Source organism: Podarcis gaigeae (genome assembly GCF_964106915.1).
Source record: "Podarcis gaigeae genome assembly, chromosome: 2".
Classification (NCBI taxonomy): domain Eukaryota; kingdom Metazoa; phylum Chordata; class Lepidosauria; order Squamata; family Lacertidae; genus Podarcis; species Podarcis gaigeae.
In genome coordinates this window covers 112102996-112125627 of record NC_139679.1, presented here as the reverse complement: position 1 = coordinate 112125627, position 22632 = coordinate 112102996, and the positions used below count along the sequence as shown (strand labels likewise).

At 43.9% G+C, this 22632-nt stretch overlaps 1 protein-coding gene across 2 annotated transcripts; it reads left to right on the top strand.

The window, feature by feature from the left end:
- The first annotated feature begins 6023 nt into the window (after positions 1–6023).
- LOC310837593 (E3 ubiquitin-protein ligase TRIM39-like) lies at positions 6024–21745 on the top strand. 2 transcript variants are annotated; one of them, XM_083724431.1, is made up of 8 exons: positions 6060–6572; positions 13019–13105; positions 14720–15025; positions 16768–16790; positions 17773–17882; positions 18276–18335; positions 19424–20048; positions 20201–21745. In XM_083724431.1, exons 1-7 carry the CDS (start codon positions 6156–6158, stop codon positions 20035–20037), a joined length of 1617 nt encoding a protein of 538 aa, XP_083580557.1. In that variant the 5' UTR covers positions 6060–6155; the 3' UTR covers positions 20038–20048; positions 20201–21745. The 2 variants fall into 2 exon arrangements, with proteins under 2 accessions (XP_083580556.1, XP_083580557.1); XM_083724430.1 differs by having other exon boundaries at positions 6024–6572; positions 19424–21745.
- Positions 21746–22632: the final 887 nt, after the last annotated feature.

Here is a 22632-nt window from a genome sequence, read left to right as displayed (position 1 = left end):
AACTGACGTGGACCTGAGTGAAAACTATCTAAAGTATCCCCCTGCTGGCCCAGGGTGAGAACTTCAGTACATAACAAATTCCCATCATCCCTGACCGTTGGTCCTGTAGCTAGGGATGATGGGAATTGTAGTTCCAAAACATCTGGCAGGCCGGAGTTTTCCTATGCCTGCTCTAGCTTGTTTAGAGATGCAGATCAGTCCAAACCACTCTGGATCAATCTGACCCACTTCAAACTGGTCCAGAGTTGCTTTGCCCCTCTTTGGAATAAGCCTGATTCAGTTCGGAATTCAATGTCCATCCAAAGTCATGATGCAGCACTGCTTTCTTCAAAAGAGCAAGTGTACACAGATGGGGGCCATTTCCTAAGCTCTCCTGCAATACCAAAGTCTCACAAACAATCTCATAATGTCAGCTGGCACCCCACCAACAGCATATGAATCAATCTGGCTAACCTGATCCAAATACACACACACATCACTCACACACGAAAACAAATTTCACTACAGCCAATCAAAGACAACCACCCACCCCCTAGGCCATCCCCAAGCTCTCTCACCACCAAAGGAATATAAGTAAAGAGAACCCACACAAGTGACCCTGACACAAAACCCCACACATACACTAAGTAGAAGAATAGGAGCGTTGCCACCCAACCCCACCCCACTCACCATTCCGCCCTCCACCTCTTCCCCACTTTTCTTCCTAATGTAACACTAATATCTCAACAAATGAAACTGATCTGTAGAAAATGTAAATTGAAAGAAGAGACATTGCACATACTTTTGTAAACCAAGAAATCATATATATATAGTTAGCCGGGACGCAGGTGGCACTGTGGTTTAAACCACAGAGCCTAGGACTTGCCGATCGGAAGGTCGGTGGTTCGAATCCCCGCGACGGGCTGAGCTCCCGTTGCTTCGTCCCTGCTCCTGCCAACCTAGCAGTTCGAAAGCACGTCAAAGTGCAAGTAGATAAATAGGTACCGCTCCAGCGGGAAGGTAAACGGTGTTTCCGTGCACTACTCTGGTTCGCCAGAAGCGGCTTAGTCATGCTGGCCACATGACCCGGAAGCTGTACACCGACTCCCTTGGCCAATAAAGTGAGATGAGCGCTGCAACCCCAGAGTCAGCCACGACTGGACCTAATGGTCAGGGGTCCCTTTACCTTTACCTATAAAGTTAGCCAGCCGCTTCAGAAAAGGCGATAGAGCAAATTCAGTGGAACCGTATGCAAATCCTAAACAGTCAGTTCGCAAAAGTTCATCAACGTGCCTGATTATGATCGTGTTTAGAATTAAGTCACTTTAACCCCTTTAGAAATAGCTTGCCTCATTTCCTTATAGACCAGAGTTCCCCAAAATTGGCCCTCCATCTGTTTTTGGACTACAATTCCCATCATCCCTGATTGCCAGTCCTGCTAGCTAGGGATGGTGAGAGTTGTAGTCCAAAAACAGCGGGAGACCAAAGCTTGGGAAACACTGCTGGAGACCGTGTTCATCAGGCCTTCTAGTCATACTCATGTCCAATACTAACTTCCGCAGCATCAGTAATATTTGATTTATTGCATCATTATATTTGTTTCATTACATCTTCTATAACAGCAGTTGTCCATCCCTATCTGAGTCCTGATGTACTGATAAGGGCTTTTGGTGACACAATGCACACAAACAACTTTTTCTGGTCAGTGCATCCCATTTCAGCCAGACCCTTGTCAAGTAGAGGGCCAGGCCTTCACCACGGTTTCCCCAGCCACTCTGGACGGCTCCCAACAGAATATTAACAACATGATAAAACATCAAACATAAAAAACTTCCCTAAATAGGCCTGCCTTCAGATGTCTTCTATGATTCTATGATTCTACAAAGTAACACTAACCTACCTGTTAAAACAAAAAATTCCTTCCAGTAGCACCTTAAAGACCAACTAAGTTAGTTCTAGGTATTCTAGGTATATTCTAGGTATTCTAGGTATATTCTAGGTATACCTAGGTATTCTAGGTATATTCTAGGTATACCTAGGTATTCTAGGTATCTGTAAAGTTCCAACTTTACAGATGCATTTTGTACAGATGTACATAATGCATTTTGTAGGCATTTCTGGCTGAAAAGAGCCAACTCCCTTATTACAAGGTAATACTACCCTCATTATGAAACTGCAAGTATGGCGCAGGACTGCAAACACACACACTCCTCACTTTAACCTCAAATTCTCTGCACATGTAAAAAGATGCTTAAGAAACAGCAGTTTCAGGAAATGGTTTCAGGACTTGTCTGTGGGTTTCAGACATGTGGTTTACATATCTGTATGTGTTTGCTTGGTACATTTATGAACATCTATCATATATATATATATATATATATATATATATATATATATATGAGCTTAAAATTCTTATAACAATCTGGACTCTCTCTGTGCAGAATAAAGGTGCAAATATGTTTAATTAAACCATATTTCTAAAATCTTAAGGAACTTCCTAGGTGAGATCGCATGGTCAGAAATACCCGAAAGAGGTGCCTTCAGTTAAGCTCAAGCAAGTACAGTAGTATGTCCCTTGCACAGAGAAGACAGAGAAATGCCGTTGGAGGACGGAGAAAAGGTGGAACTGCTCATTGTTAAAATTGTTACACATATGGTTCTTAATTGTAAACTATATGCTGATCTCCGTCAGCAATTTCTAGATCAACTCAGCATCCCCAAATGGAAACCAGAGTTGGAGGTCACACATTTTCTATTACTGGGGAATGATTAGGAGCTCACCAAGTTAGTGGCTAAATATCTCTATTTGGTTTTTTGTCGTCAAAATACACTGCAGACTTCTGATCTCCCTGGAGACCTAGAGATGTGACGATAAACTGCTCTGCCTCCTTTCTTTTAGCAAAAGTTTTGTGCCACTGGGGAAGTGGTAATTCTGTATTGATTTGTTTTGGATGACGCTCCTTCAGGTATACTGGACCGAGGCCGTTTAGGGCTTTAAAGGTCAGCACCAACACTTTGAATTGTGCTTGGAAACATACTGGGAGCCAGTGTAGGTCTTTCAGGACCGGTGTTATATGGTCTCGGGGGCTGTTCCCAGTCACCAGTCTAGCTGCCACATTCTGGATTAGTTGTAGTTTCTGGGTCACCTTCAAAGGTAGCCCCACATAGAGCGCATTGCAGTAGTCCAAGCGAGAGATAACCAGAGCATGCACCACTCTGGCGAGACAGTCCGCGGGCAGGTAGGGTCTCAGCCTGCGTACCAGATGGAGTTGGTAAACAGCTGCCCTGGACACAGAATTGACCTGTGCTTCCATGGGCAGCTGTGAGTCCAGAATGGCTCCCAGGCTGCACACCTGGTCCTTCAGGGGCACACCCACCCGCCTCCTGTCCCCGCAAAACAGTACTTCTGTCTTGTCAGGATTCAACCTCATTCTGTTAGCTGCCATGCATCCTCCAACTGCCTCCAGACACTCACACAGGACCTTCACCGCCTTCACTGGTTCCGATTTGAAACAGAGGTAGAGATGGGTATTCATCCGCATACTGATGAACACTCAGCCCAAACCCCCTGGTGATCTCTCCCAGCAGCTGCATGTAGATGTTGAAAAGCATGGTGGAGAGGACAGAACTCTGAGGCACCCCACAAGTGAGAGCCCAGGGGTCTGAACACTCATACCCCACCACCACTTTCTGAACACGGCCCAGGAGGAAGGAGCGGAACCACTGTATAACAGTGCCCACAGCTCCCAGCCCCTCTAGGCGGTCCAGAAGGATGTTATGGTTGATGGTGTCAAAAGCCGCTGAGAGATCCATCAGAACTTGGAAACAGCTTTGTCCCTAGCCTGGTTGCAGAAGAAGGACATCCCCTCTACAAACAGTCCGAAACTATATCACATGTTGGGGTTACTGTGGCTCAGGCAGGCCAAGGTGTGATATTCCTGAGGATTTTGCAAGTTTTACATAGTTCCAGCAACTTTTTACATAGTTTTAATGAGGGTGAAAGAGGAGACAGAAATGAGGCTAATAGCAAAAGCCTTTTAATAAAGGAGATATTTATTTAACTGCTACCAGGACCAATATTGCAGGAAAAGAAAGGTTTACAGGCACACAAATAGTCATTTCACCCCTGTCTCTTAATTACAGGTAAATGTCTTAAAACAATTAATTACATCTACTTGCAAAGGAACACAGCTAAGAATATTTCTGGGATTAATTCAAAAACAGGACTGATCATCTAGTCAGTACTTGGATATACTTCTGTTTACAAAAATAATGTTTTTAGAAGCATTTGAATTTCCCGGTATTTTAAAAGGGTGGGTGGAGTGGCTTATTGGCTGATTGATTCAATCTCCTGTCAATTTAACACAATCCTTTCTTCCATTATGGAATGTCAGTGTTTGCTATGATTTCTATGTCATCCATCTTGCTGTTCTCCATTTACAAAAGAAGGATTCGAAATACACTTTGAGTTTCCTGACACCCTAAAGGTGGGAGCTGTCAGGGAGATCTTGGGCGGTTCTTCTGAATGAGAATCTTCCTGTATAATCTTCATGAAATGCCAGCATTCTGATTCTGATTCTATCTATGCCTTTCCCCTTTGAAGACAGATCTTCCTGACTGCTTACTAAACCCTTTCCACTGCTCAGAGGTGGAGACGTTTTGCATAGCTATTGTTTCTGTTTGACTATGTGAGCCTCTTAGTTTTGTTTCAATAAAATGGAAAATAAAACCATCTATCTTGAGTAGTGATTCTTTTGATACTTTTGTCTGCGGTGAATCTGCCTGTCTGAGATTCATTGGAATGCCTGAGGGAAAATGGGTTTTAGATGAGGAAGCCTAAATAGTAAATGGAATATACACTCTTTAGGAAAACAGGAAAGTATGTAAATGTTGGGAAACATCTTAACACAGAGAAATTTGTTTCTACATTACTGGTGGTCCAAGGTGTCAAGATTAATCTCCTAAATTTTAACTCTTAGGCAGGGTTTCATCTTTTCATATTTAATCTTTTTATTGAAAAGGTTTCAATTATAAAGTGATACAAAGATAGAGAGGAAAATAAAAGAAACATAAAAAGGTTCAGAAATGTGTAGAAAGAAGCAATATACAAATATATACAATCAGTTGGCTAGAGCGTGGTGCTGATAATGCCAAGGTTGCAGGTTCAAGCCCCATAAACAGTGCCTTTTTCCCCCCTTAAAAATATTTAGGGGTACAGTCATTTTCCTACTCATATTGAAATACTGCCCCTCAATGAGGCCAGAATTAGATTTACAAAATGTTTAGGGTATGCGAACCCCTGCGTCCCCCCAGAAAAAGAGCACTGTATACAATACAGGAAAAAGAAGATGTAGCATAATAACATCAAATTTAATATAATAATGTATGAGAGTATATTAAATTGCATGCTTTCATATTTTCATGTCAGAAAGAACCACATACACCACTTTGAGCTCCTTGGAGGAGAAAAGTTGGATATAAATGCAATAAGTATTTTTTTAAAGTTTGCTCAGACATACGAGCCAGATATTTTCCTATGTTTGATGTAAACAGTGCAGTTGAGGATAACGCATGTTTTGTAACCATATACAGTGGTACCTCGGGTTACGTACTTAATTCGTTCCGGAGGTCCATTCTTAGACTGAAACTGTTCTTAACCTGAAGCACCACTTTAGCTAATGGGGCCTCCTGCTGCCGCCGCCGGAACACGATTTCTGTTCTTATCTTGAAGTAAAGTTCTTAACCAGAGGTAACATTTCTGGGTTAGCGGAGTCTGTAACCTGAAGCGTATGTAACTCGAGGTACCACTGTAGCTGATATTGGAATTTCAACAACTGCTTGAATGTATCTTCCCAAATAATTAATGACTTTGACTTGGACAGCTTCTGAAGTTTGGCAAACTTAAAAACGAATTTAAAAGTGTGTTAAACCATGTATTATAGTTCTTAATCAAACTGAAGTAGTTCCCTGTGTAAATATGGCCGGAGTCAGACTTGTGCCCACCAAAAGAGGGGGGGTAGGTAGGTGTGTCTCTCTCTCTTTTTGGAGTGGGCGGGTTGCAAGTCATCACAATACAGTACAAGAATTGACACTCCCCTCTTCTCCTCCTTCTCACTCTTTGAAGCGGGAAACTGCTGGCAGCTTCTTCTTTTCTCTTTCGCTCCTCAAGCAAAGCCATGGCTTCTGCAAACCCAGTCCAGTCCCTTCTCCATGAGCTCACTTGTTCCCTGTGCCTGAAGGAGTTCATGGACCCAGTGATGCTCATCGGATGCGGGCATAACTTCTGCAAAGCTTGCATCACTAAGCACTGGAAAGGCTCCCTTAAGAACGTCTGCTGCCCTCAGTGCAAGAGGTGTTTCTTGAAGGCTGAGCTGCAGCAAAACGGGCCGCTGAAGAAGATGGTGGAGGCAAGTCGGCAGATCACCTGGGGAAGCCTGAAAGAGCCAGCCGCCTCCGAGAGCACCTGCCCTTCGCACAAGAAGCCTCTGACACTTTTCTGCCAAAAGGACAGCATCCTGATCTGTGCAAAGTGTGAGGTTCAGCATCAGGACCACACCATCCTGCCCATACAGAAGGCTATTGACGAGCGAAAGGTAATCATAGATGGAGCTTTCAGATAGAGTGGGGGTGGCAAAACTATGTACAGTGGTGCCTCAGGTTACATACGCTTCAGGTTACAGACTCCGCCAACCCAGAAATAGTACCTCGGGTTAAGAACTTTGCTTCAGGATCAGAACATAAATTGCAGCGGCATGGCGGCAGTGGGAAGCCCCATTAGCTAAAGTGGTACCTCAGGTTAAGAACGGTTTCAGGTTAAGAACGGACCTCCGGAACAAATCGAGTTCTTAACCCGAGGTACCACTGTAATTGTTATTAATGTTTCTTTAGAATAGGTTGCGTCTTGCCCAAAGTCAAATTTCAGCCAGGACTCTGCCTCCGTGCCCTTACAAGATGTCCAGAGAGACCCATTCAACTTCTGAGGCCACTAGCCATAAAAAAGAAAAATGACAACACGCAAAATTAAATTAAGGCACCAAAAAGGGGGGGGGAGTGGTTTGTTTATATAATCAGCAGATCTGAAAGGATGTGTTCGTGATGGTCTAACCTTATGCCTTCAGAACATATATTATTTTATTTATCAGTGTTTTAAACTTTTTAATGTGGCAGAATCTGTATCAGTTAACAAAAAGAAATATGTCTTTTGCCAAATCACATCTCTCATTTCTTTAAATCTGTAGCCCTAAATTGAAAAACAAGTCGCCAGACTTATTAAATGCCAAAAAAACCCCCACAAAATCACTCCACAAGTGTCTAATGGCGGTGTAAGGGCAGAGCCAGACACAAAATGGAGGCCGAGGTTGGCATAATCAGCTGGCAATTACTAACACCACTTTTTACTGCTCTCTGATCCATCTTTGGAAATAGCTGAAATCTTTCCCACAATATCTTCCTTGTGGCAAGCAGTTCCGTAGCTCAGTTTTCCTCCATCTGCTCTGGAGGTATTGTGACTCAGCCTCCCCATGTTAGGCAGAATTTAGTGATCCCTTCCCTTTCCCACCTTTCTCTCAAATTATTTTATTATTTTTATCCATCTCCTGTAATATCTTCTCCCAATCCCCTTTTGCATTCAACTTGTACCTTAATCCTCATCCCCAAACTCTTAGTTTTCTTTCATCCCTCCCCCTGCCCTGGTCATTTCACATTCACTTCTGCCTCTTATAAGAGCTTTCCATTCCTATTCCCTTTCTTTCCCCTGTTTCATTTATTTATTTAATCAATATGTTGTTGGGGAAAAGCTGCCTGGGCCTCATCAAAAGTCTGGGTGAGGTTAGGGGGACATGCAAGTCATAAGTTTTCAGAAAACGAAACTGAAAAAAGCAGCCCCTATGCTGTCTTCACAGCAAGAGTCTTTCTGCACCCATCAACCTACTCTATACTTTTCTGCCTGCTGTTAGCGAAACTTTGAAATGCTTTTATATAAGGCGTCTGATCTGCTTGGAACTTCTTGGGAAAAACCTCCTGATGCTTTGAGTGACCCAACTTGCATGTATACTGTAATAAAAGGTGCTTCTGGCAGATTTTTACACTAAACGCAGAGTGCAAATATTCCAGAATATTAATTTTTAATCTCTCCCCCCACCCACCCCCTAATTTCCTTTCTAATTTCCTCTGGTCCAACCAAAAGGCTATCTGCATGAGTTGTAAGCCTCAATATCCATCTTGGAGCAGGCAGGCCAGAACACAGATGTGTGTGAACCTTCTTCCATTTTTATTTTTTTTATTTCAACCCCTTCATGCCTGCCTTCTACTCAGAACCTTGGGTGTTATCAGTCAAGCATCCAAATATTCTGCCTGTGCTGAAAGTTTTGAAACCAGATAACCCCAGCTGCACACATTCCCATGAGATTTACTCATGGGTCCTTTGTTCTGGGTTTCTTCTTCCTTGTTTTTTTGCTTGGGAGTTGGAACCTTGTTGCAACAATAAACCATCAGGTTTCCCAGCCGCTTGTTTTGCTTCAGTTGGCCTGCCTGTGGTCTCTTGCTTGAACCTGACTAATTCTGAACCAGCAGGGCTAGAACCTAGCAAAGTTGAGAAACTTAAGTACCCTACCCCAAGTTTTGTCACTTATAAATGTGTATTTCCCTCAGCACTGTGTGCTGCAGCCCCTATCCTCTTTTTAGAATATGGGGGGATTAGGTGTGCCGTGGCAAAGCAACAACTGCTTGGGTACACTGTGGCCGACGTTTCCTGTTTAGGGAAGTTTTTAATGTTTAATGTTTTATCATATTTTTAATATTCTGTTGGGATTATCCAGATTGGCTGGATAAATTATTATTATTATTATTATTATTATTATTATTATTATTATTCCCTTACGTGGTGCCTGTGTGGTAACCCAGTTGCATGAGAAATGAACTAAGCTGGGAAAGTACAGTGGTACTTCAGGTTACATACGCTTCAGGTTACAGACTCCACTAACCCAGAAATAGTACCTCGGGTTAAGAACTTTGCTTCAGGATAAGAACAGAAATTGCATGGCAGCAGCAGGAGGCCCCATTAGCTAAAGTGGTACCTTAGGTTAAGAACAGTTTCAGGTTAAGAACGGACCTCCAAAACGAATTAAGTACGTAACTAGAGGTACCACTGTATAAGGGTTCCCCCCTCTCCGTTTTTAGATTATGTGCTTGTTTTGAAGTCAAACCACTGCATTAGCAACACCAAAGTGACCTCCCAGAGGTGCCAGTCTGGGCAGTGTCTATGGAGGTCTTGGGCTGCCCATGCTACAAGACCCCCTATAGTGAAGTTGGGAAAGTTTGGTATGCAGGGATGAGGCATTGTGGGAGACATAAAATTGTGGCCTTCTGGGGAATGGTTGTGTTAACGGAGAAATCTGAGGGCTCCCTTGGACAAAAAAACAAGGACACCAGCCAGGAATACCAGAGCAAAACAGGACCCAGTAGGCTTGGTCTTTCTTGAAGACTATCACGACAGGACTCCCACCTGTCACAAGGTGGAACAAGATGGAAGCCAAAAGAGCCCCCAAACTTTCATTAGCTGCTAATCCCCATGTTACACCCCCCAACTACATCACTCATACATCATGGTTACATCATGAAAGGGGAGGTCTGGTGGCAGTAATCTGAGCATCCTGGACCCTGCCCCATGGCTCTCCTTGCCCTCCACCAAACACCCATCAAGTGTAACAAAAAAGATATTTACATTTACCTGTTTCCCAGCCAAGTTAATCACACCCTTTTGTCTTCATCTGGGTTTGTTATTTCTGGAATGGCTACCTGTCTGGCATCAGGTATCAGGATGCCAGGGATTATCACTCAGGCAGAGGGGCTGCTGAGTAGCTGAGCTCACCTGTCTATATGAATTTCGGGAGTTTTCCCAGTGAGCTGGTACATAGAAACATTTATCAGTGAATTGTTACGTTTGGTGTTGTGCAGCAAAAACCCTTTGAATAGATAGGAAGAAACTGTGATGAAGTGTTTTGTGGGGACAAATCACAAAAGTCACAAAAGCGATTGTGCTGATTTTGGCAGTGGGCTGCATGTGCAGGATATCTGCTGGAGGGGCAACCCCCCCACCCTATACATAAATTCCTGTTTGGTCTCTTTAAACATAAAACTCCCTGTCTCTAGAAGTGTGAGTCAATTACATCTTGACTCTAGGCAGGATGAGAGCTTATCTGATTTGCAGACCCTGGCACAGCTAGGTGTAGATTGGGTTGTAAAAAGGCACAGGAGGCTATAAAGTAATTTACAATTTAGGAGCCTGGTACTTGTAAGAGAAGCGTGGGAATGAAGGAAGAGCCTTTTGAACTATTGTTGCTGTGTGAGTATGGTTTTAGCTAGTTATATTTTACAGTGTTTTTATTTTTTGTTTGTTACCTTCTAAGAAACGCGCAACTTTTTGAGTGGCTTGTTCAATAAACTTGAAAAAGGACTTTTTGTCTTTTGTACTCTGCGCCTTTGCTGGGAGAAGCTAAACTGGTGCCTTACCATTTGGACACCTACCTGTTGAATTTCTGTCTGCGTCACGGTAAAGTGACTCAGGGCTGGGCCAACCCGGTAAATATTGAAGGGGGGTTCTCCTCCTTGAACCCCATTTGAGGGTGGTCCAGGAAATGAGGTGTTTGGCAGCTTTACCGTTCGGTTTGCGATTTGCAACAACTAGTGATCTGTCCCCCTTCCTGGCCAAGTCCTGCTGGTGTCTAGGAGGAATGGTCGGGGGGGGGATGGATAGTCCCACTCACTACACCCCCCCCTCGGCCTCACTGATGTGGTCCAAAGGAAAGTGTTACAGAAATTACGGGGGGGGCACATATTTAAAGTTGTTAACAGTTACAAATATTATGCCTGAATGTATCCTTTCTACTTGACAGCTCAGGGAATACACCTAGCTTTATGATTTATATAGGGATGCAGGTGGCGCTGTGGTCTAAACCACTGAGCCTCTTGGGCTTGCCGATCAGAAGGTCAGCGGTTCGAATCCCCGTGATGGGGTGAGCTCCCGTTGCTCGGTCCCTGCTCCTGCCAACCTAGCAGTTCGAAAGCACATCAAAGTGCAAGTAGATCAATAGGTACGGCTCCGGCAGGAAGATAAACGGCATTTCCGTGAGCTGCTCTGGTTCACCAGAAGCGGCTTAGTCATGCTGGCCACATGGCCCGGAAGCTGTCCGCGGACAAACGCCGGCTCCCTAGGCCAATAAAGCGAGATGAACGCCGCAACCCCAGAGTCGTCCGTGACTGGACCTAACGGTCAGGGGTCCCTTTACCTTTACCTATGAATCATATAAAATCAACACCTTTGCCAAGTTCCTCCATTCCAACACCATTTTGCCCTTGGAAAAAGGACTCTTTCCGCTGCCACCTCTCCAAACTTGAAGACATGTATACACTCCAGGAAATGCCTAGAGGTGACCATTGCTGGGATCATTGTTCTCCAAGGGAAGCCAGAGCTCATCACCAGACTTGCCAAGGGGTCCAGACATGCAAAGGAAGTTCTATTGTACTTTGGCTTGTGGGACTTCAGAGGTGTTTGCCTATGCTAATCTTATACAGCGGTACCTCAGGTTACATACGCTTCAGGTTACAGACTCCACTAACCCAGAAATATTACCTCGGGTTAAGAACTTTGCTTCAGGATGAGAACAGAAATCGTGCTCCGGTGGTGCGGCGGCAGCAGGAGGCCCCATTAGCTAAAGTGGTGATTCAGGTGAAGAACAGTTTCAGGTTAAATACAGACTTCCGGAACAAATTAAGTACTTAACCTGAGGTACCACTGTACCTGGGTCTTCCCTTACATGTCTGCTTATGCTAATCTTGTACCAAGGACTTGTCTGGACATGTTTGCCAAGGTTAAACTAGTATAACCCCTGTCTACCCCTCCCCTTTTGTGACATGTCAGTGATGTAGCAATGATGTATCAATGATGCTGTACGAACTGTATTCTGGGATATGGTGGGGAAGTTTTAAAAGTCTTTGTCACCCCATCCTCGGGGTTCAAAATTCCTCTTTGAACCTGTTGCGCAATAAACTTTGGTCTACAGCTATTTGCTCCGGTTGGTGGCTGGACTCCTTCCTTTATTCCACAGGGACCCGCGGGCTCTGGGTGACTGAGCAGCCTCACACCTAGATTTTCCCATAACAGAAAGCAGAGCAATACATTTGGCACCAGTTTGGCTGCAGGAGTTGCCGAAAGGAGGCGTACAAGGTACCAACCAACGGCTTCTAGTAGCATTGCAGAATATAGCCAATTTCCCCTGTTATTTGCATCCAGGGGGAAAAATATGCTTGCCAATAAAATTCGCACTATATTCTGCTACATGTCTGGAAGTGGCTTTTATTCCATGTAGAAGCTCAGATATATTGCAGAACTCAACTGTCAGAGAAACAGAACCAACTGTCCTATGAATGCAGCCTGAATGTGGGCAGGAAAGAGAAGCTGCTGAATTGCAACATATCACCAAACTTAAAACCATGGAGAGACCTGGTCTGAACAAAGACCTTGGATTCTTATCTCATTATACATGACAAAGCCATTTTTCACCTTCTCACCCCTTGCTTTTTCCTGTAAGACCTATTGCAGTCGTTAAGAGTCGTCAACAGGCTCATCACAGCTATCTGCCAATCACCCATTCCCACCACCCTTCTGAGTAATACCCCTCCCCACCTTCTCACTATATAGAAGGGTCTGGTAACTTCTGTTTCAGTGTATCTGAAGAAGTGTGCATGCACACAAAAGCTCATACCAAGAACTGACTTAGTTGGTCTTTAAGGTGCTACTGGAAAGAATTTTTTTGTTTTGACTATGGCAGACCAACACGGCTACCTATCTGTAACTGTGGGCAGGGGGACTGAGTTGTATTCCGGGGCAGGAAACTGCAAAGAAACTGCAACCACCTTTGACTCCTGAATGCTAGGACCTTTTCTCCAAGTTCTTACACCTGAGAAGTCTAACTGTAATGTGTCTGAAGGCAGGAACAAACTAAAATCCAATTCTCTCCTCCCCTTCACAACTTCCTCTTAGGAGCAAATTCTGAGCAAGCTGAAGCAACAACAAGCTTCGGTTGAAAGGTTCAAAGAAGCTCTTGCATGTGGTGCCAAGGAACTGCTGGTAAGTCTTGCATAAGCACTCAGCACCTACAGATGGATGCTTGGTTTACATGAGACAGCATATGAGGCCTGCTGTGGACTGGGAGATGTCCCTGCCCCACTGCTATGCCTTATCTCATTCCCCAGGAGGAGAGAGAGAGAATTAGGAAGCTATTTGATAGTCATTTTCAGGCACTTACTCAAGAGACCAAATTTTATTTTCTGTTGCTCTGGATGGTAAGACCCAAACCAATGGGTTCAAGTTACTCTCTCTCTCTCTCTCTCTCTCTCTCTCTCTCTCTCTCTGTGTGTGTGTGTGTGTGCGTGTGTGTGTGTGTCTGTGTGTTTATTTTCATTATGCAGTAACACAGAATAATAAAACCATCAATACAACCTAGCTGTGAGTACTCAGGGCAGAAGTCCTGTCCAAACCACCACACTCTGACCATCTTATGAGAGGGCTACCTAAGCTACCACGTTGCTTGCACGCTTTCCAGTCCATTAAAAAGCGCATCATCGTTTTTTATTTCAGTCCTCACGTAAGAACAAAAAGTTCTTGCCTGAACATTAGAAAGAGCTTCCTGACAGTATGAACTGCCCACTAGTTTGAGGCTTGTTTATACGTTGTACTGAATGCAAGTACAAGCTGTTGTATCTGTCTACTCATGTTGTTGGCACCCGCCTGTCACAAGAGACAATGGAGTGCGCCTCTGAGGGTGAAGTCAAACATTAGCAGCAATGAAGTGACCTTCCCAGGGCGCAAGGCTGGGTGGTGTGTATGGAGGTCCTGGGCTGCCCAGACAACAAGACACCCACCCACCCCGCCTCACTGGTGTGGTCCGAAGGAAAACAGAGCAATACTCACGTATGTGTGAAATAAATCAAAAAGAGGCTGCGGACATACCATACATTTCTTTTATTTTTAAATATATTTTATTAGATTTTCTTCCAACTATACAAAGGTAAAAATCACCATAACAGAAACAATAGTCGCACACACACACACACACAACTGTATGTCAAAACAATTTCAAATCCAAAAATAGGGATTCTCCAAATCTTCCCTCCACCCCCTCCTCTGATTCCTTAATTTTTCTTTTCAAATGCCTATCATTACTACTCCAAAAAATTTTCAACCATTTTTTTCCTATTATATTTCTAAAATTACAAGTGTTCTTAAAATCCTGCCAATGTGCTAACTTGTTTACAATACTTTTGCATATATATACTAAACATTTCCCATTCTTTTCTGAATTTGTCGTCTTGGCTTCTGAGCTTTCCAGTTAATTTTTGGCATATTCCATCAACTTGATTTGCCAGGGACATACCATACATTTAAAACATGCAGCTTCATTCAAAGAATCCTGAGAACTGTAGCTCTCAGAGCTACGCTTCTCAACACCCTTAACAAACTACACTTCCCAGGATTCTATGGGGCTAAGTCATGTGTTTTAAATGCATTGTCTGTAGGCAGCCAAATAATAACATGAAATCTGTTGGGAAAGGCAGTGGGTAAGATGCTTGCAAGCCTATGATCCAGTCATCAAAGGTTTAGCATATATAGTTTGAACCTACAGTTCTGCTGCGAGGAATAATTTTCTTGTTTGGCTTGTTCTTTGTTTCTGTCCAACTACAGGATCAGGCAAGCCTTGCACACCAGGCGTTAGTGACTGAGGTCGAAAACTTCTGCCAGTCTTTGAAGGATCAGGCGCAGTTCCTGGTGCTCTACCTGGAAGAGCTGAAAAGCGCAATCTTAAAGAAGAAGGAGGAAGACAACAGCAAATATAGCAGGGATGTGACTCAGCTCAATGTCTTGACCAGAGTTGCAGAGAAGATGTGTGCTCAGCTAGGGGCTGAGCTCCTGAAAGGACCATCCCAAGTCAATGTCTTGATCAGTGAGGCAGAGAAGATATATCGTGACCGATCGGATGAATTTTGCAAGGTGAGAATGTTGTAAAAAATTGCAAGCTCCTGCAGTGAGGATTGTGAAGCCCAGGTTTCAGAAACCAACATGGGATTTTGCACTGCTCATGCAGTGGCACGAGCGGTTTTCAAAGTGCAAATTGCAGACATGGTTCATTTGCAGTCGTAATCCCTGTCCTGTTGTGGGGAATTGAACCCTGTGCAGCACAATCCATTACTGTTCCTGATGCTCGAAGATAGCTCTGAATTTGCATTTTTAAGCAAACAAGTTAGATGCGAACTTCCAGAGATTGGTATGCGGATCAGAACACAGTTATGCTTCAGAGTCCACACTTCTCCAAATTTGTGGGCAGATTTTAAGGTGAATGCCATACAAAAATGCACATATTAAGGGAAAACGTGCATTTCTCAAATCCACATTTGAGAAAAATACCATACTTTCCCGTCTTATTCCCTTGGATAAGACGCCCTCTAATTTTGGGGACTCGATATTAAAAAAAGGGGTGGGAGAGAGATTGTCCAGAATGGGAGGAATGCCAAAAGAAAGCTTACCCAAATTCCAAACGTTTCCGATCAAACGCAATGCAGAAAACTCCTATCTTATTTCCAATCGACACCAGCAACCGCCAATCACACACCCAATTGCCGCAGCGGAGACCAATCACCAGCGGACATTCTTGCAGCAGCGACCAATTGCAAGCGAACATTGCTGCAGCAGGCTATCACACGGAATAACACCAGTGATAGAAATCATTTCCACTGCCCCCCCTGCACTACCCATGTATAAGACGACCCCAGTTTATAAGCATTGTTTTAAGCTAAAAAAAACCCAAAACGTCTTATAGACGGAATAGTACGGTATGCTAGAAATGATGCAATTTTGCATATGGGTGTGTTTCAAAAAATGCTAGTTGATGCCGGAACAGGTTGGAAAAGCTGACAGAAGTAAGTAGACTGCTTTTCCTGTTAGCCAAACTGATCACATTTTGATTATTGCTGTTACTACTGCTACTACTACGGTTTACATTTGTTAGTCACTTTTTCTTGCCCAAGGCAACCCAAAGTCACTTACGACAAACTAACCAGCCAACCAAACAAAAACGGAAGAACATGCATGTACAGAATGTGGGATAGGCCTTCCTGAGCAGTGCTATCAGAAAACAAGTGAGGCGGTTCCATGCTAGAATGCATCAACCCCAAATATCTGCACGTTAGAAACTAGCATGTCCAAGCGAAGGGTTTTAATCTATCTTTCTGTTCTAGCTTTCCATCTAGAGGGAGGCATATGTGTGTGTTTAATATGGGAGAGCAATCCAGTGAGGGTCCCGTCCCGTCCCCCATCTGAAGTGGTAGATTGCAAGCAGGGTTGTGCAATCTCACATGGCACCTTGGGGTTTTAATCCACCCCAAGATTCGAACGACGAGGAAAACGCATGCGTTTAGACTCCCTCACACGGCCACGAGGTCTAAGGATTAAATCTGCTCACTGTGTGGCAACTGCAGTTCCTAGCTGCGCCAATCTCTGTGCTACAATTAAACATGAGGCTGGCAGAATAATTCCTTAAAAATAGCGGCATTGGTGCACTTGTGGGGTGGAAATTCTCTCACGTCACCATAGAGCCCTGCAAAATGGTAAGACACACCAAACCGGGATCCCGATGGATTTTAATGGGAGTTGACTTTTTACAACTTCATAGATACCCATTTTTTCATATCCCTAGAAACTTGACTACTCGTTTTCTCTGTTTCTCCTTCTTCTAGGAAGATGAAACGTTCACCAACTGGTATGTATCTTATATGTATTGTTTTTATTGGTTTTCCAAATTATTACAAACCAGTCCAAATTATTTAAATTTAATACAAAATGTTTTCCCACTCCTGTTGCAAACATATGTTCATTACTTCCTGATGTAGCCACTTCATTCTTGTTTAAACTCCTCTTCATCCTTCTCTTGCTGTTAGTCCATTCTCACAGCCGACCTTGCTAGTTTCCTCACATTCAGCACCTCTGTTACTTTTCATAAATATAAAATCCATTTCACGTTTGTGGTCCTGCATAAACGTTGTTCCCAGACCTGGTGTGTTGAGATAGTTAATTCCCATCCTCCTTTGTTCGGTCACATTCCATTCCTTGGAGATCATTCCTTCCTCTGTTCACCAACAGGTTACGGCTATAAATAATAATAATTAAAAAAACCAGCCTTTTCACAAACGCAGGCTCTTGCCAGATTTGGTTAGCAGCCGTTCATCTTCTTTTAATTGCTCCCTTAAACTCCTGGTCCAGTCCAAAGATAATTTAAATAAAGTCCATTCAACCTCGGTCGAGGGGGGAGGACATAATAAAACGTTGTTAAATCCTTTGCTGAGCTTAAATCAAATGCTTCCCCTTATCTTTTCCCTGGTGTCAGACAGAATAACATAGCTATGACTACACACGGCTCATTCATTTTGCAGGGGAGGTCAAGAATCAACTGGTATGTATCTCATCCTTTCGCCTCCTCCCTCCACCTTCCACAAGTATAATTTTTTACGTCTCTCTCCAGAGGAACTTTTGCACTAATCATGGCCTCTTTCCTTTTGATCTGTCCGTTTTCACCATCTTAACATAAGTGTGGTGGGAGATAGACTTGGGCTGTTTTCCTGATGGTTCAATACTTTCAGTGACGCGTGTGTGTGTATAATTTTGTGTTCCTCAAAAGCTCATTTTTGCAGAAGCAAATCAACAGAAGACAAGTGAACAGCATGCTATTATTTCCCCCTCTCCAGGTTTGGTGAAGAACATTATAAAGAAAACAGTTCCGGGGATCTGGAAAACAAATGCTACGAAATCACTGAGCTAAATAAAACTTTGAAGAAGACGTTTCAGAAATTCAAAGGTATCAGTAAGCAGGAGAGGAGTGGATGGTTCACTTCCTGTGATAGTGTGAAACAAGGCTATCGGCTTCAATCCTGGCTCACAGTCCTGGAGCGCCTTTGGGCGTGATGCCCTTGGTGGACCCCTACTCTTGAGAAGGCCCCTTCCTCCTCACAGCTCTCTTCAGTGCCCATTCACTTGCAGCGGAGCAGAATTGCGATACGGCACACTAAATTACAACCACAAACATTCAATTAAAAATCAGTAGGAATATTTGGTGTGATGGATGTGCAGTCCCTCATCTTCAGTCACAACTCCTCAGACAAGCTGCAGAAAACATCACTGAAGTTCATCCACAAAAGGGTTTAGGGACCCCTATTCTAATGCTTTCTGTTATCCTCCCTTCCCTTTCTAGGTCAGATGGCAGCTGAGCTGTGGAAAGCCAGAAATGAAGTCCTGAAGAAATATGAACAAGGTGAGTTCACAGGGGGATAGCTGAGAGTCAAACTGGACTTGGTATGGCAGATCCACGAACAGGATCCCTTGTGATAGCAGTTGTATACTATGGCCCTTATTGGGATGCTGTTACGATTACTATAGTGATGGAGCCCAGAAATGGTCATGGTACTCAAAAGATTGTGGGCAACCTTTCCCCTCCAGATGCTGCTGAACCTAGCATCCCTTGCAATCATGGCTAAAGGTGAAGGAAATTCTTCTTCCTCTTATGTATTTCTTTATATTCTGCCTTTTGCCCTGACAGCCTCAAGTGTCAGGGACGTGGCTGAATTGGACGGGGAAGAGTCGGACTCGGGAGATGAAAGATTGCTAGTACAAGCAGAGACAAAGTCTGACTCTGGAGCAGGAGGAATTGGGCTCAACTCTCCCCCTTCACCTAGAGTTCTCTGACTCAGCTAGAGCAGACATGGACAGCTCACAAGAAGGGGGAGAAATAGATGGCAGTAGGGAAGTTGCTAGGCAACCAGCAGAGAGTCAGAGGTCAGAGTTCCTCTTTTGAGAGAGGGGTGTGGGAATTCCCCCCTCCTCCTCCTCATTCCAGGAGAGCTGTAAAGGTCAGAATGCAACGGAAGTGCAACAGGGAAAAGGCTGGATGTTGGCGTATTTTCTGTTGTGACCAAGGCGGAGTTTCAGAATGAGCAACTCCTTTCAAGAGCGGCAGGCTGGGAGCCACTCTCTGAGTGTAACTTGTAAATGAACGCACCATAAAACTTCCAGGGAGTCATTAATTCTTATCGAGGCTTGCTTGCCTGCCTGAGATCGTTACATCAAGGCAGCTTACCGATAAAAATAAGAAACACTAAAAACATAGGAAAACCAATAATTAAAAAACAACTAAACATTGATAGTATTTTATCTCCATCTATCATCTATTATACATCATACAAATAATTACAATAAAAAACAGCACATTTTTATTACAATTTTATAAAAGTAAACGGCATAGATTTTTTATTATATCAAGTAGTATATTTTTAAAATAAATACAGTAATTCTTTTTTCAGCAGAGCAGCTTAGCCATCCTATAACCTCCCCTTCCTCTTGCAGAAAGTGTGTACTTAGATCGTGACACATCGCACACCTCGCTGGTCCTTTCAGAGGACCAGGGAAGCGCCTGGGAGTCGCATGAGTCGCCTAAGGAGATGCCTTATCACCCTGAGAGATTTGAGAACCGTCAGTGTGTGCTGGGCTTAAACGGATACACCTCGGGGAGAGTCTACTGGGAAGTTGATGTGGAAAAGGCGAAAGAATGGGGTGCTGGGGTGGCCAGAAAATCTGTGGAGAGGAAGGGCCCTCTGGATTTTAACCCTGATGCTGGAATCTGGGGAGTAGGCCTAGACAGAGTTGGGTTAGACAAGGGGTACTGGGCTTTCACCCTTCAAGGTCCTATTCCCTTGACCGTGCCAAAACCCCTCAAGAAGATCCAGGTGTATCTAGATTACGACAAAGGGGAGGTGTCATTTTGCAATGCCACCGATCCTGAAACCTTTATCTTTACCTTCCCTCCGGCCACATTCAATGGAGAAGAAATCTATCCCTGGTTTTGGGTTGGGAAGGGGACCATCAAAATATGCCAGTTAGAACCAGAAGATATCGAGTTCAAACTGGTAGAGGCTGGGCTTATTAAACCTTGGGAGTACAGTGGTATCTCTGGTTTTTGATAAAAGATACAGTGGTACCTCTGGTTACGAACTTAATTCATTCCGGAGGTCCATTCTTAACCTGAAACCGTTCTTAAACTGAAGCACCACTTTAGCTAATGGGGCCTCCCACTGCCACCACGCGTTTTCTGTTCTCATCCTTAAGCAAAGTTCTTAACCCAAGGTACTATTTTTGGGTTAGCAGATTCTGTAACCTGAAGCGTCTGTAAGCTGAAGCGTATGTAACCTGAGGTACCACTGTACTATGATTTCTGAGGAATCTCCTCTTTGTATATAGACATTCCCTGGATTTGCAACTCCTAAGCACTCTTACTTCTCATTGCAATACACCCCCCTCTTATCAGTTGGGGCCTGTGGCCAGCTCCCTCCTTGCTTCCTCTACTTAAATCACTTGGGTGGGAACGGCCTCAGGGCATCTTCCTGTATGGAAATCTTAAGTACCGGTCAGGTGGTTAAGCATGTGACCCTGTTTCCTTTCAGGAGGCAGTCAGTTCGGAAGGGAAAGGCACACAAACGATTGCAGCAGTTGTACGTATGGGGCTGTAGCCAACCTAGTGACGCACTGAGATTTCTGCTTGCATGATGGAATATTCTCTCCCTCAGCTCCCCTGCCCCCTCCAACCTATTTTTGCGGTCTTCCCAACGCTCTGCAGCAGTTTGGGGGAGGGGGGAAGTCTCATTGTGCAAGTAGAAATCCTGGTGCTAGCGGGACGCATTAGTTGAACACTCCCCTCAGCTTCCATGCCTATCGATGCAATGCTGGGTGTGGAATTAATCAGGACATATTTTCGGTGCATGCCTTGTTTTTTTGGGGGTGGTGGTGGTGGTGGAGTGGTGTGGAATGCAGCGTGCATTGCTTTGTTGGGATGTCTCTATCAATACTGTTGGCAACCTGGTACCATCCAGATGTTTTAGACTACAACTCTCATCGGCCTCAGGCAGCATGGCTGTATGGAGTTTAGAACATCTGGAGGGTGCCAGGTTGGCACACACGCGCACACACACACTCCACGTTCCCTATGGCACGGCAGTTTGGCACTGAAGTGGAGGGAAGGCACCAACATTAAAATAAATCCTTTACTCGTTCAGCCCCACACGAATCTCCCTTGAGGCACTGCCAAAGGAAACAATACTCTCTGGTTTTCTATGTGCTGTGTTCTATGCAAAACCCCTTTGCGACAGAGCGTGCACAAATACTGTGCTGCTTTGTTTTGCAGCGCCCCTGACAAAATTAGAAACCAAAGTGCATTGGGCTGACGAAACAGTGGAGGTTCTCTGTTCCATTTCCCACTTTTGGTGTTAATGTAACTTTCTCACTGTGCCACCTGAATATACATTTAAACTGCCTGTTATCACTAATTGTAATTTTCACATCTCCTTGCCATCCAGCTCCCACCTAATCATTTTCTCGTATATACTTGCCAACTATGATTTCCTTTTCTGCATCTGACAAAATAGGCTGTAGTCCACAAAAGCTTATGCCATAATAAATTTGTTACTTAGGGTGCCATAATACTCTTTTTTTGTTGCCTTTTCTTAGGTTGCTTTTTTTTTTTTTACACATATTGTACACAGGGATTTGCATAGTTCTTTTTTTAAAACTGATGTTATTGGTACCTTTTTGCTGTTTGGAAAGTTCCTGTATCTATTCGGCTGTTTCTTCATGCTCTTTGGCTGTCTTCTAATAAAAGTGAGATGCTCACACTGAGGGTTGTCTGTGTGTTTGACTTGGTTTAACTCCCCACCCCAATGAAAATCCAGTCTCCTGCCACTAAAATAAACCATAGAATTGAAGCAAATATAGTTAAGATAAAACTTATAAAACTCCTAAGAGGCAGGTCCTGCTTTCAGACTCTTGGAAAAATCAGTAAGGCCTCGAATTTTGGATAATTGACAAATGAGCTTTGCTCTGATCAACTGTTAAAATGTGTAGGTACCAAAGGTTGGGGATGAAGGTGCTGTTTGCTTGGTTCATATCCTGCTCTAACCAAATGAGCAATAACCACAGATGCTAAGGTAGCCACTAAATAAGCTGAATTTAAAAGATTTTATAGCCGGTTTTAGTAACTTGTTGAAATCCTCTTGCAATTTTCCAGTATATTTGACAAAGTGATTTGCAAGCTTGTTATGTGTCAGCTACTGTATAAATATTGTATAACGTTCAGAGCGCCAGTGGCAAGGCGACTCCCCTGATAAGCGTATCAGAAAATAAAGGATAATAGAATCAGAGAATGATAGAGTTAGAAGGGACACCAAACTCTCTGCAATAAACCATCCGTGACTGATGGTCACATAAAGGTAAAGGTAAAGGGACCCCTGACCGTTAGGTCCAGTCGTGACCAACTCTGGGGTTGCGGCGCTCGTCTCGCTTTATTGGCCGAGGGAGCCAGTGTACAGCTTCCGGGTCATGTGGCCAGCATGACTAAGCCTCTTCTGGCGAACCAGAGCAGCACACGGAAACGCTGTTTACCTTCCCGCCAGAGCGGTACCTATTTATCTACTTTGACGTGCTTTCGAACTGCTAGGTTGGCAGGAGCAGGGACCGAGCAATGGGAGCTCACCCCGTTGTGGGGAATCAAACCACCGATCTTCTGA